The sequence below is a fragment of the Ailuropoda melanoleuca genome, chromosome 8 (assembly GCF_002007445.2).
Source record: "Ailuropoda melanoleuca isolate Jingjing chromosome 8, ASM200744v2, whole genome shotgun sequence".
NCBI classification, from domain to species: Eukaryota; Metazoa; Chordata; class Mammalia; order Carnivora; family Ursidae; genus Ailuropoda; species Ailuropoda melanoleuca.
Window position 1 is genome coordinate 745,145 of NC_048225.1, and position 13,779 is coordinate 758,923.

General features: G+C 49.5%; 1 protein-coding gene across 2 annotated transcripts in view; it reads right to left on the reverse strand.

Moving 5' to 3' along the window:
- The window catches only part of TMEM123 (transmembrane protein 123), a 49,589-nt gene extending 48,414 nt beyond the window's left edge, over positions 1-1,175 (reverse strand). For both annotated transcript variants that reach the window (XM_034665645.1, XM_034665644.1), the window contains exon 1: positions 1,035-1,175. In XM_034665645.1, coding sequence (XP_034521536.1) covers positions 1,035-1,134 — 100 coding nt within the window. In that variant the 5' untranslated portion in view covers positions 1,135-1,175. The remainder of the gene's footprint in view (positions 1-1,034) is intronic.
- Between the last annotated feature and the right edge of the window lie 12,604 nt (positions 1,176-13,779).

Below are 13,779 nucleotides of genomic sequence, written 5' to 3' on the forward strand. Positions count from 1 at the left end.
AAAAGGCAGACCTTCTCCTATAAATATTGGTATAAAATTAGCACCAAAACAGACTGATTCAGTCCAGATTGTTCACCTTACAGCAAAACAGCTCATAATATTGAAAATATGATGGATGTGATTTACTGATCGTTTCCTTAAATAATCTCAGAATCCGGTCTGCAAACTCGGCTTGTGACATGCACAATTCAGCAATGGAAACAAAAAAATCAGCAAAACAAACAAAAATTGTTATTGTCTAACTCATCCAGATTATTCTAGCCAAAGCAGGTGTTTTGCCTGAACTGACGTCTTTCTCTCTTCCTGGATAAAACTAATCTCAGGCTACACAAACGGCCGACGACAGAACTAAAAACTACGGAAAACTTGGGTCACTTAAAATAACTTACCCTAGTTTACCGGCCATTACCCAGGGACCCGGCTGCTACAATAGTTGACAAAAGGAAAAGGGAATTTACAGCAAACCCCGGCTTCCCGGCCCCTCCCCTAAAGGACTTTTAAAGTCCCCCGCCCCCCTCCCGCCCCCCAGAACCGCGGCATCACAGTGCTGGGCGCGCACACCTGGCAGCGGCGGCCCGAGGGCTGCGCCGCAGGTGCACACCGCGGCAGGTGCCCACCGCGCGGGGCGGGGGCGCACGCCCCCAGGGACGCCCGGGGCGCAGAGCGCGCTCCCCACAGTCCCCCCTGCTATCAGCGTCCGGGGGCCTCAGGGCTAGAGAGCGTTCGTCCGAGACCACCCAGTCAGGCGCGGGTGCTCGGGGGTCCACCGGGCCACGACGTCAGGGGAGGGGGAAAACACGAGCCTGCGCCCTCCGCCGGAGGCCCGCCCGTGGTCCCTCAACAGGTGACGCGCGCTCCGCCGGACCCGCGAGGGCCGCCGGCAGAAACCCGGAGGGGACGACCCCGGCGCGGGGGCCGGCCCGAGCCTCAGTTTCCCTGGCCCTGCCCCACGCGCGCGGCCTGAGAGGCGCACGACTTTCCGCGCACCCGGCCCACACCTGGGGGGTCCGCGCTGGCGCCCCGCCGCCACCTACCGTCCAGGCCAGCGCTGTCCACGGCGGCCTTCAGCAGCGCCAGCACGAGCAGCGCGCCCAGGATCAGCGCGGCCCAGGCGCCGCGCGCGCCGACTCCCATTGTTCCGAGGGCAGGACGCGGCGGCCTCGCGCTCGGCCGCTCGCGCGGTTTCCTCTCTTCTCGGAAGCGGCAGTGGTGCGGTCTCAGAGCGGGGTCTCACGACCCCGGACGTGCTGGGCTTCGCTGGGCCCGGAAGGAAGTCTTTGATCGGCGAGGGTGGGGTTCGGGCTGGGAGGAGCGGAACTCGGGTGGGCGGGACTCCCGCAGGGGTCGTGGACGGTGGGATCTTTCTTTTCGGGTGACCCCGCCTGACTTGGGGGTGCTGTACAAAGTCACTGTTCAGAGGCATGCACGAAGCGGCCGTGATCTCTACACGCGTGGGCCCCTCTTTTCCAGAGTCCGCCTTCCGCCACGTGGCTTTCAGGAAAGACCTGTGTTACTACCTGTTTACCCCGCAAATCCCAAGAGGGGTTTGCTTTTAGGGAAAAAGCCATCATGGGGCTCATGTAAGTCTTTCCTTAAAAGTGTGGCAAGGCGAACTGCGGGGGAGAGGGGAGGCTCTTCCCTCAACCCCGGTTCAGTTTTATAGGAACGATCTCCTCTCGGGTGGGGGCACCTGTACCCCACATTGTCCCTCATCGTCTTGCCGCGCACGGCGGGGTAGGATGCACTCTGTGCCTAAAGAGAGGAGTGCGGGGCGCAGGGGTGTAGGGGCCACAAGCGTGGGTAGCACGTGTGGCAGTGAGGCCCACCCATACCTGTCGAACCTCTTACCTCGTCTCCCGCTGTCTGCTGTCCCAATTCAGATGGAAAAACCTGTTCTGAAGGGTGTTTGGTCCAGTCCCTCCTAAGCCCTCGGAGCCAATTCTACTCACTTGTCTTGACTCGCAATGCTTCCTAAGTCTGCATGTTGTTCTTGCTAAGAACCCATAGCTGATGCAGGAGAGCGACCAAGAGTCCTGCTTTTGGTGGAAGACAGAAGAATCCAGGGCACTTAAAATCGCTGTGAATCCCCAGCCTGCAACCCTCTGCATGTGGCAGATCTTTGACATCTGACATCGTGACAGATTTTGTGACATAAAGACCACATCATTGCAGTTAAATTCCCAAAACTGTGTTAGAGCAGATAGGAATTTTTGATCTCAGGTTAAGTCCATCAATATGGACATGACTGCTCCTAGAGATTAAGTGGGGCAATCCGGCCTAAGTTCACAGATCTCCATCTGTTGGTTCAAGTAAGCCAGCAAACACTCCCCTGGCATCCACCCCGGACAAAAATGCAAACGCTGCACATTTAGCTTTTGGTTACTCAACTGGGGAATCTGGTTTAGGAATAAATTGTTCTGGTGACTGTCCAGCCCATCAACCAAGCGTTTCACAGCCCGAGTTCAACCTGCCTTTCCAGCCTTCGGAAGGGTTTGGCCGCCCATGGACAAGGGTGCTTTCTGGTTCCTGGGCATTTGTGTACACTGTTCTCTGTTTCTGAAATGCCCTTCTCTTGTTCTTTTGGCCAACTTACTTCGAATGCTTCCTTTGAGTCTCGATATATGTGTACCTGGGAGTTTGGGGTGAAATATAAGATACCTCCAGAAGAGAAATGAGAAAGTAAGGAAGACATGAAGTCCACTTGACGTGTTCTCCTGGGATGCCCTTCAACCTTGTCTGTTGTCTAATTTCCACACCACCGGCTTTGCTTGGATAGTAACAGCACAGAACTGGGGGGCAGCCCACAGTTTCCTCCAGTCTGAGGAGCGGGCAGTGGAAGGGGCAAGGGACTGTGTCATTCCTGCACTCTTACAAAGTCCTAGGGGAGGTCTGGACTCCCTGGGGGAAGATCTAGCCCCAGTGCCACGTCAGGCTCTGCCCCCATCACTGGACCACCACTTGACTTTGGGGCCGTGAGGAGTTAAAAGAACGCCGCAGGATCCCGTGGCAGTCTGCCTCTCCCCCACTTTTCCCACCTGATGTCTGGATCCCTCTCTGTAACCTCACTGGACTCCTCCAAGTTCTGCAAACATTCCAGAGCCTTCCATGCTGCTGTGTGTTTGCTCCTGCTCTTCCCTTTGCCAGGATGCCTCCTGACCTCCTCTCCTGGGCAGTTCTCACTCATTTCTCAAGATTCCCTCCTATCTCACCCTCTCCCCAGACATCAGGCAGATTTAAGGGCCCTGATCCCCTGCTCATACTTTGATCTATGGTCACAGCAGCCAGCCAGCATGATCTTTCTAAAATAGAAGCCACACCATCCTATTACCTTGCCACTTTCCACGGTCCAGAATCACGGCCCTACACAGCATCGTCTCTGGGGCTCTTCAAGCCCTGTTTTCCGCCTTCTCCCCTTTACTTACTCAGCCGCAGCCAACTTCTACTTTTTTGGAAATGCCAAATCAGTTCCCACCCCGGAGCCTTTGTGCTGGCTGCCCCCTTGAGCCACTTAGGTGTCTGCTCATCTCAGGAGAGTTTTTCTTGGATACCCACCCCACAGTTTCACGTGTCTCTGCAGTATCTAGCACTATCACCATTATGCTTCTTTGTATGCTTATTGTTAGTCTCTCCCTCGAGGATGCACGCTCCATAGAACCAGAGACTATCTCTGAAGGCACATTTCTGATTTCGCTCCTGTCACGTATCACTGTAATACAGGGGACACTGGTCATATTTGTGGCCACTCATCACCTTTCAATAGCTTGCCTTCCTTTAGATGTCAAATCCCCAGCCTCCTTTGCAGCTGGGCTCAAGAACGTGACCTAGGCCCTGCCAGCCTGGCTCGTCCGTGGGAAACTGACATGCAGGTTGGAGCAGCCCGAGGACACAGGCCCTGCCGGGAGCTGCCAGCATTGCTGATGTGGATAGCAGCGGAGGGGCCTGGCTTTGCTGGCGGTGCTCACGGCAACAGCAGTTTCTCAGTGGAGGTGAGATTGGGTTTCTGATACAGACGTGGTGTTGGCTGGGAGCTGCAGTGTAGACAGTTTCTCAGTGGACTTGTTTTGCAGGGTTTGGGGCTTAGCCTCAGTCATGATTCTCTACAGCTTCTAACGATCCCGAGAGTTTCCCAGTATCTTCAGCATCCTCCTTCTCTGCTCCATCAGCAACACTCAGCTTTTCTTCCCCCAGCTAAGGACCCTGACTCTACACAGTTGGATAGGTCTTCTCCCCCAAGGAGGCTATCATCTCCATCATCTGCTTTGTCAACTATTGAGAGCTTACGACGCGATGGACAGTGTCCTAGCGGAGTTTACAGCCTAGCGGCACATGCACAGACACCGTCTGGTTGCTGACACAGAGTGGTGGATGCTACCACGTGATCATGGAAAAGCACACGTTGGGGCGAAGGTCTGTGTCTTCACATCTGTACCTGAGAGTCCAACGCACTTCCCACCATAGCGACGGCATTCCGTGTATACGTGTAGAATCAAGGTTGGGTGGCCGTAAACAGAGGGAAGCTCGGGTTCTCTTCTCCCTCAGGGATCCTGTTCTTCGTCCATTCTGTACTTCCCATACGTCTGTGTCTTAGACCGAAGGTCACCTGAGCATGAAGCAGAGACTGGAACCATCATTCATGCACTCAGTCAATATCCAAAAATTTACTGAACACGTGTCGTACACCAGGCATGGTGCGAGGTGCTAGGAAATAGCGAATACACAGACCTACCTACTCATAAAATGATAGACCCAGTGAGTGGTTCAAAAGTGAGTTGGTTTTGAGAGAAGGGTGGAAGCTGCTTCTGTTATGACCGTGCAGAAGATACAGAGATTTCGTGTTATCGCTGAAACTTGCTTATATCCCACAGTAAGTTTTTATTCATCGAAAGAAAAAGGTGATCGGGGGCTGTGCATGTGGTTAGATGTGCACAGGTAAGGACCTCTAGCAACGTATAAACCAGTCTGTTGATACATCAGTATCGCGTGAGAAACGAATCAGAATTCGCCGGACTCTGAGACTCGGAGGGAGCCGCAAACACGACAAGGCAGTGGAAGGAGGTAACACGAGTGTGAGGGGGCCCGCGGCCATTTCCCTGTTCCCGCCAACTTCCCGCCAGTTTCCATGTTAGCAGGTGGACAGCAGTTGTACACTGCGGTCAAGTCTTCGCAGTGAAGGCGGATCCCCTGGACCCCTCCCTGTTATGTACCTCTGCTCCGTCTCTCTGTGTCCTGGACCCCCTGCTTTTCTCACACCTTCTTCTTCCCTCGCTTCCAGTTTTTCCTTCTTGTTTCTTCCCTCAGAGTACCATTAACCCAGAAAGATCTCCTGGGTATCGATTTTGTATCTGTGCTCTTCAGGATTCTCACATTAATGCAAGAGAAACAGCAGAAATACAACACACCAGGGGCGCCTGGGTGGCTCAGCTGGTGAGCATCTGCCTTCGGCTTAGGTCCTGATCCCAGGTCCCTGCTCGGCGGGAAGCCCGCTTCTCCCTCTCCCACTCCCCTTGCTTGTGTTCCCTCTCTTGCTGTCTCTCTCTGTGTCAAATAAATAAATAAAATCTTAAAAAAAAGAAATACAATACGCCAAACACAGGTAAAGGTGAAGATTCAACACACGGAGAACAATGAACTCCTACATAATTGGATTGTCCTCTCCAAACATGGAGGTCAGACTAGAAAGAGTTCCAGGTGGACAACAGTTTTTAAGGAATGACTTCTCGAAAGGAGAGTGGGGAGCTGTGTCTGAGTCCAGAGGATTTGGCTGGGGGAGAGGTGGCAGTGGTGAGTTTCCCGTGTGTGATCGGAGCAGGATTACATGGTACCTGGAGGGCGGGAAGAAGATGGGATCCGGGCTCAGAGGCTTCAGGCGGTGGGCGCAGGAGAGGCTCATGGGCTCTTCCAGTGTCCATCCCAGGTTGCTCATGAGCTCCTGCTGGGACTCTCGGCTCCTCTCTGGACGAGGCTCCAGGGATTCAGCTCACCTTCAGTCAAAGTCCCTGACTGCTACCTACCCCATTCTCCACTGTTCTCACTTCCTCGACCTTCACATGGACGCAGCTCCAGTCCCCGCCATTCTTCCTAGCTGCCCCGGAGCACAAGCACTTCCTATAGCAAGACTTTCATTGCTGATCATGATGAAGAAATTGACAAAAGATAAAATAGCTCTTATGAGGAAGTTAAAAGAATATCTGAAATAAAGTTCTCACAGTCTTGATCTTGCTCAGTATTTCCTGCCTCCCATCTGGGAGATGGAGGACTGGGGCTTACCATCCGTTCACTCAACCAAAGTTGGAGCCTTTGAAAACACACACAGCCCTGCAGGGACGCACCAGAAATCAGTGCTCTGCCGAGGAACACCAGCAGGGCGATGCAGAATGGCTGGGTGGGTATTCAGAATAAGTAATCAGGGAAGTCTTCTCTAAGGGGGTAACGGTGACACTTAAAGACACGAGTCCTTGCACGGAGCCATGTGAAAAAACCAGGGGAAGTACAGCTCAACCAAGCCTGGTGTGTTGGGGGACCAGAAAGGAAGCCGCTGTGGTGGAAGCTTAGTGAGTAAGGGCAGAGAGGGACAGGATGAGGTTTGGGGGTTTTCAGGTGAGGAGCTTGGATTTGAATTTAAGTACGATGGAAAGCCGTTTGAGACCTGGCAAAGGGACATGTTATGATTTGTATATTTAGAGAGGGTCGCACCAGCTGCTCTAGAGGAACCAGGGTAGAAACGGGGATTCTGGTTACGAGGCTACTGTGCGGCGTCTTGAACTGGGGTGGATGTGGTGACCACGGAAGCAGCGAACGGGTTTGGGGTGTGGATTGGGTGTGGAGTCAGTGAATGTGGTGGTTGAGGGAAAGAGAAATAACGCTGACCCCCGGGTTTGTGGCATGAGCAACTGGGCGGGGGGTAGCTCCACACCCCTAGCCTGGAATACACACACACACTGTCCGAAGTCTGTCCCTCCGTCCCTCTGTCCCTCTGTCATTTCTGGGTCCCTCACAGCAGCCTCCCTCCAGAGCGCTTGCAGAGAGCGCCACAGGAGAACCAAATGTCTTGATGATGTTCTGTTGGTGTCTACATGGGTCAAGGGGGATCCCTGAGCGACATTGGGGGTTACCTAAGTCCCTCTCGCCCCAGAGTAGTGCGCTTTGGGTATCACCTGGCCTGAGAGAAGAAATAAGAAATATTATTGAGGAGATGAAACTGTGTTTCGGAGGATCATTGGAGTGTTGGGGAAATAAAACAGATTCCAGCAAAAGACCCCTTGGTGTGAGTACAGAAGAGAAAGAGAACACGATCTCAATATTGGGTAAGCGTTACCAGCGATAACATAGATATAAGCTAAAAATGACTACAAAGTCTGGAGAGACTTTCACACAAATTCATACAGAATGTAGAAGGGAGGAAAATGAAACTTATGTCTGTGGGAGACAAGGGTGTACCTTGTGATGGGCTCATTATTCCGTGGGAGACAGACCTCTGAGTGGACTGCAGAGTAAGTGTTTACAGTTTCAAGGGTCAGGAGACCAAGACTTTGCTTGGTGAGATCAAAAGGTCAGACCGTTCTTATCAGGTCTGCTATGTTCTCAAGGTGGACACCCCGAGAAGGGGAGAGCAGGTAGGCAGTGACCTCCTTCCTCAAAGAAAATTCATCATCTTACCATCTTACATTTACAACTAGCCACATAATTTTTCCAAAGACCTTTCACATAGCACACCCTACATAAATGTTTGATAATTCTATCATGTAATGAGAAGAAAAGTAAGGATAATACATTATAGGCATTTGTGACTTCTCCCTGTCCCTCCCCCACTGCCCCCCCTCGGTCCTCACTCCTGTGTCTCCTTCCGAGAGAGGGGCTGAGTCGGCCACCTCCATTCCCGGGCTCTCATAATGCAGAATGAATGGCCCAGGAGAGCAGGACTGAGCCAAAGAAGCAAGAATGCGTGCCAAGAGGATGCAAAGGGCTGTCATTATTGCCGAGAAGGAAGAAGCAATGGAAAGCGAAGGAAGGGGAAAGAAAAGCAAGACCAAGAACCACAAAGGACCGAGTTCAGAGAGAATTTTTGGTGATAATTTTGCGACTGGGCCTTTGAGCCCCCTGTGAACTTGAGACTTGGAGAGAGGGAGATGGGGTCTGAGGGGAGAAGTGTTATTCTGAGCAATGTGTTGAATCCCATTCATTATTCTTCAAGTTAGGCAAAGATTTACATGTTCCTAAAAAATTTATTTATTTTAGAAAGAGAGAGAGTGTGTGTGCATGAGTAGGGGGAGGGGAAGAGGGACAGGGAGTGAGAGAACCTCAAGGACACTCCCCACAGGTGGGGACTCAATCTCACGACCCTGAGATCACGACCTGAGCCAAAATCAAAAGTCAGACGCCCAACTGACAGAGCTGTCCAGTTGTCCCGTAGATGACATAAATGGCCTTTGTTTGGTGAACTAATTTCTTAAAGTGGAATGGGCCTGGGTTGGGTTAGCCCTTATTAGAGACTCAGAGGAGTGTTAACTTTGAAGGTGATATGAACTCAGTAAAAATCATCCAAAAATCATCCAAAAGTTCTTTGCTGAGCTCCTCCTGTAATTGCAGCGTGGAGGAAGGAACAAAATAGTGTAAGATGTAGCCAGCTAAGTAATAACATACCACAAAAGGGATATGTGAGACAATGAGGGTTGCTGAGATGACAGGAGGAAACACCAGTGGTATGGTGGGCCCTTTTCTAGAACTGAATACCTATTTTTCCTTATTCTATTTTTCAAGCTTGCTTCCCCAAAATTGTAATAATTCTCTTAAACTTTAAGAGTGTGCAATTCCAACCATATATATCAAACAAAAACACCATTCTTAGGAAAAAAACAAAAAGCTTGGGGGGAAAAAGTACTCAGGCTTTAATATTTTTCTAGGTGACTCTTCTTTTTTTTTTCCTTTCCACCTTTGTGAATTTGCAAATTTTTCTAAAATGAATATTTATTGCATTTAAAGTAATATTTTTAAGCCCTATTTTAGAACTGTAAGTGTAATAATGATTAAAAAATGTGTCTATGACTACTCTACAATTAGGTAGTAGGCAAAAGACAAGCATGATTTAATCTCTCGGAGCTCACACCTGAGGAGGAAAAGAATAAAACAAAATTCTCTCTGTGATGAATGAGCAGAATCCAGAACTCGTTCAGACTCTTTCCCCCAGATACATCAGGAAGTCTCTTCACAGTGGTCCAATCTCTGCAGACGTGGCTGCCATTTTTCTGATCATCTGGCCTCTCTCTCTGTGGGGTTAACTTTGGATAGAGGGTTGTCTGGGGGCTCAAGATATTTGCTTGTGGTGTCAGCTCTGCAGCTGACTTTCTGTGTATATGCAAGTTATCTAACCAGTTTTACCCTTGATTTCTTCACCTTAAAAATGAGGGATTTACATGTGTTGCTGGTGGGAATGTAAAATGGTGCCAGTGGTGTGGGAAACAGATTGGTGGTTCCTCAAGGAGTCAAATATAGAATTATCCTATTACCCAACAATTTTACTCCTAGGTATAGACTCAAGGAATAAAAAATGGACTCAGATATTTCTAAGCCAATATTCATAGCATTTTCCACAGTATTGAAAAGTGGAGACAACCCATCTACAGAGAAACACATAAATGTGTTAGACGCAGAGAAACCGTTCGACACCAACAAGCACGCTCAGACACCAGCTGGGTGTCCTACAACTTAATTCACTTCTGACACCATCTATCCGGAGAGGGGTTCAGTCCTCCACTCCCACCGCCAACAAACACACACTTCAGAGGTCACCTGCCAGTCACCCAGTTAGCTGTGCTTCTGACCGACTGGCTATAAATCAGAGGTTCCCATGCACTGTCCTTGGGTTTGATTAATTTGCTAGAGTGGCTCACAGAACTCAGAGAAACATTTTACTCGTGGGATTCCTGGTGTATTATGAAAGGATGTAACTCGGAATCAGTAGGAGTGGGGAAAGGGCACGGAGCTCCGCCCTCTCCAGGGCACCACTGTCCCCCAGGTCTGCACAGGTCACACTGCATGCTCTCTGAACCATGTCCTCTTCAGTTATTTACAGGTGCTTCATTACATAGGCATGGCTGACTTAATCAGGGGCTTCCAGGGAGCTTTTTTACCTACAGCCCCTCTCTCCTCCCTGGAGGTCAGAGGGTGGGACTGCAAGGTCCAGCTCAAAATCACCTGGTTGGGTCCCCTGGCAACCAGTTCTCGCCCTCAGGTGATGAGGGGCTTTCCAAAGACCACCTCATTAACATAACAAAAGACACCGTGACCTTTCTCACAGCCTGGGAAATTCTGAGGGTTTAGAAGCTCTCATGCTAGAAAGGGAAATGAGGACCAGATATATGTTTCTTATTATGAACCGTACTGCCCGCGGCACCTGGCAGGCTCAGTCGCTGGAGCGTGTGACTCTTGATCTTGGGGTCATGAGTTCAAGCCTCACGTTGGGCATGGAGCCTCCTTAAAAAAATATCACAGCACACAGCATACGGTGGAATATTCTTCTGCCTGCAAAGGGCCTGAAGTTCTGATGACGCTATGGTGTGGACGGACTATGGAAACGTCACGCTGAACGAAATAAGCTAGACAGAAAAGGCGAACAGCAGGTGATTCCCTCCGTCAAGGTGCCTAGCACGGGCAGAAGCAGAGAGACAGAACTGGCTGGAGGTTTCCAGGGGCTGGAGGTTGGCCGAGGGCGCGTTATTGTTTAAGGAGTGCAGAGTGTCCGTTGGGCGATAAAAACGTAGTGCTGGTCTGTACAAACTGAATGTACTTAATGTCTCTGCATTGCACATGTAACATTATTATTGTTTTGTTTCTTTAAGATTTTATTTCTTTATTCGAGGGAGAGATTGAGAGCGGGCGGTGGAAGGGTAGAAGGACAAGCAAGAAGAGTGAACTGACGTGGGTCATGAAGGAGGTGTTGGAATTAGTCCCCTAGAACTCGGCAAAGATAGTAAATCCCAAATATGGCAAATGGACATCCAGCTGGCCAAATCCTTCTGGGAGACGGGTCTCCTTGGGCATTTGCAATTTACCAACATAGCATGTAAGGTTTTAAATACTTAGTTGTTAAAATGTAAACCCTGGGGGTATTGCAACGAAACATTCTGATGTTTGATTTCTCTTGAAATACTGAAAGATCCAGCAGTACTGGACCCATCCCTCAAACTAAGTGGAGATATGGAAGAGCGGCTTGCTGTGGGCAGGACGCACCTGCAAACAGCCCCCATGCTTACTGTCTGTGCCCAGCTGGCCTCGTTCATCCCTATGACTGGGTTTCTTGTCTGTCCCGTGGCATCTGAATCTGTGGCCCCTCGCATAAATCAATGATCGGGTGAATTTCCGAGAGCCCTATGCCTGGGTTGTCAATTTTTTAAAAGCAAAGTGTCAGAGAAATTTCTTTTTCCTTTAGTTCTTTTCTTGCCTCATCTACAACATGGACGGGACTGCTCTGGGCGACCGCACAGGATGTCAGGTTCCCGTAACTGACACAGATGCATGTGAATAACTCTGTGAGCACAGAGTTCTAAAGAATACTTGAAATAAAGAGATTAATTGTGCATGCAGTCTCTGCGGCTGGATCATTGCTCCAGGAACATTCAAGCGTTTTACCACGACTTTGAAAAGCCTCTACTTTGGATTGGGTTTATTTTCTATTTCAAAAAGACTCATAGGTATTACATGAAGGTTGAAAGAAAATTTAAACAATACACAGAAGTACGTAAAAAGTCCTTCCTGTTTTACCTCCCTGGGGGGTAACTGCAGGTGTGGGGTGATTTTCTTTTCAGATCTCTGGTTTTGTTTGTATGTTTGTTTTTGTCTTTGCACGTGTAGTTTTGTGGAAACTTGCACGTGCATTTATATGAACATGAAAACATAGAACATATGGCTTTTTTTTCCACAAAAAAAGGAATTCCACTCTAGTTACTGTTTTGCAACTTTCTTTTTAAATTTGACAATCTATGGTGATCATTTTTCCATTTCAACATAAAGAGATGGGCCTCATTGTGATAAGTATGAAGCATCAGAACATGGATGACATTTACTTAAACATAATTATCTTGACAGGTGTGTAGCTCATCTCTGATTTCTACTAATGTAAATTCATGGCATTGAGAGCGTCCTTCAGCCAATGTCCTGGCAGCACAGCAAAAGTAATTTTGAGGAGTATATTCTTAGAAATGTGATTGTTTAGTCAGGGTATATGTGTTTTAAAAATTCTGATCAGTATGGGGCACCTGGGTGGCTCAGTCGTTGGGCGTCTGCCTTCGGCTCAGGGCGTGATCCCAGCGTTATGGGATCCAGCCTCGCATCAGGCTCCTCTGCTGGGAGCCTGCCTCTTCCTCTCCCACTCCCCCTGCTGGCTGTCTCTCTCTCTGTCAAATAAATAAATAAAATATTTAAAAAAAAAATTCTGATTAGTATTGTAAAGTGCACTTTAAACTTTACATTCCGTCTTTGTCTTTGGCCAGAGCGACAGGCCGATGATGGAGGCTCACTTTGTTCAATGTGCATTTCCCTTCCTATTAACTGAGCTGGCACACCTGTGCTTATTTTATTGGGCATTTGCATTTCCTCTTCTGGGAACTATTTGTCCGTGTCTTTGGTTGCTTAGCTCTTATGTGAGCTTTATACGTGAAAACACGTATCTATGCCGAGAGTTGTTTCAAAGCCCAGCTCGGGCTTGGAGAGTACGCACGCTCTCGCTCCGGGCCAGCCTGTCGCCCTCCTCTCGTTGGGGCTTGTACGTGTCTGAGTCAGCCGTGAGATACCTAACCTCTTCTTTTCCCAGAGCAACTAGGTCAGTGTAGCATGTAATTTAAAAGGAAAGAAACGAAATGACCAAGGTCTCTCACTGGGCTTTAGAAGATCGTAAGTGAATGCTGTGAAATGTACGTGGAAGCAAGTACAACAAAAATAATGAAAACCACTCACCCTTGATCAGTGCTTTGCAGTTTACCTTCTTTTGCTAACTAAGACATGTAAATAAATAATGAAAATATTGGGTAAAAAATGGAAGTACCGTAACATCGTACGGGGAAATACAGAAGTAAGTTGGAGGTGTGGGACCTGGTATTGTGGAACAGGGGAGAATTCCAAGGAGGACAATGGAAAGTTGGAGGATGGGATGGGAAGGATTTTTGTGGGCGGAAGAAAACTGTATAAACAGAACACAAGGGTGAGGGTCTATCTGGGAAAGATCCCTTCCCTCGGAATCGAGTGTAGCATTTGGAATGTTTGGGAAGTGGTCACAGCAGTGAAGAGTCCCTGTATCAACTTTCTTTCTTTTGAGCACCGTACTTGTGTTAACTCAGCCTCAAGGTTGTATCATAATTTCTGTTACCAGCCACGTCTCATTCCTGGTTTACGTTGGGCATAAGATGAACTGGAATCTTCCGGTGTTTCCACGTGCACCGTGTCCAGATGGCAGGAGGAAGGTGCCACATCCCGCCATCTGGTCCCCGACCTTCAGTGGCAGCGACGGCCATAAACTCACTCATTCCTTCGTTTCTCTGCCACAGTGTTCCAGAGACAGGTGTTTGGAACCCTCCAGGCATCAGGGCCGCGCTGGTGCTGGGCAGACAGAGAGGAGCATGTCAAGTTCCCTTCCTTGTGGGACGTGGAGTCCACCGCGGCTGGGTAAGTGGAGCACTTCGACGCTCAGCTACAACCCCCGAGGACCCCAGCTCAGAGACAGAGCATCCGAATCTGCTCTTCACTCTTGCTCGTGGGGGCTGCCAAGGAGCCTGCTGGGGGCCTGGAGCT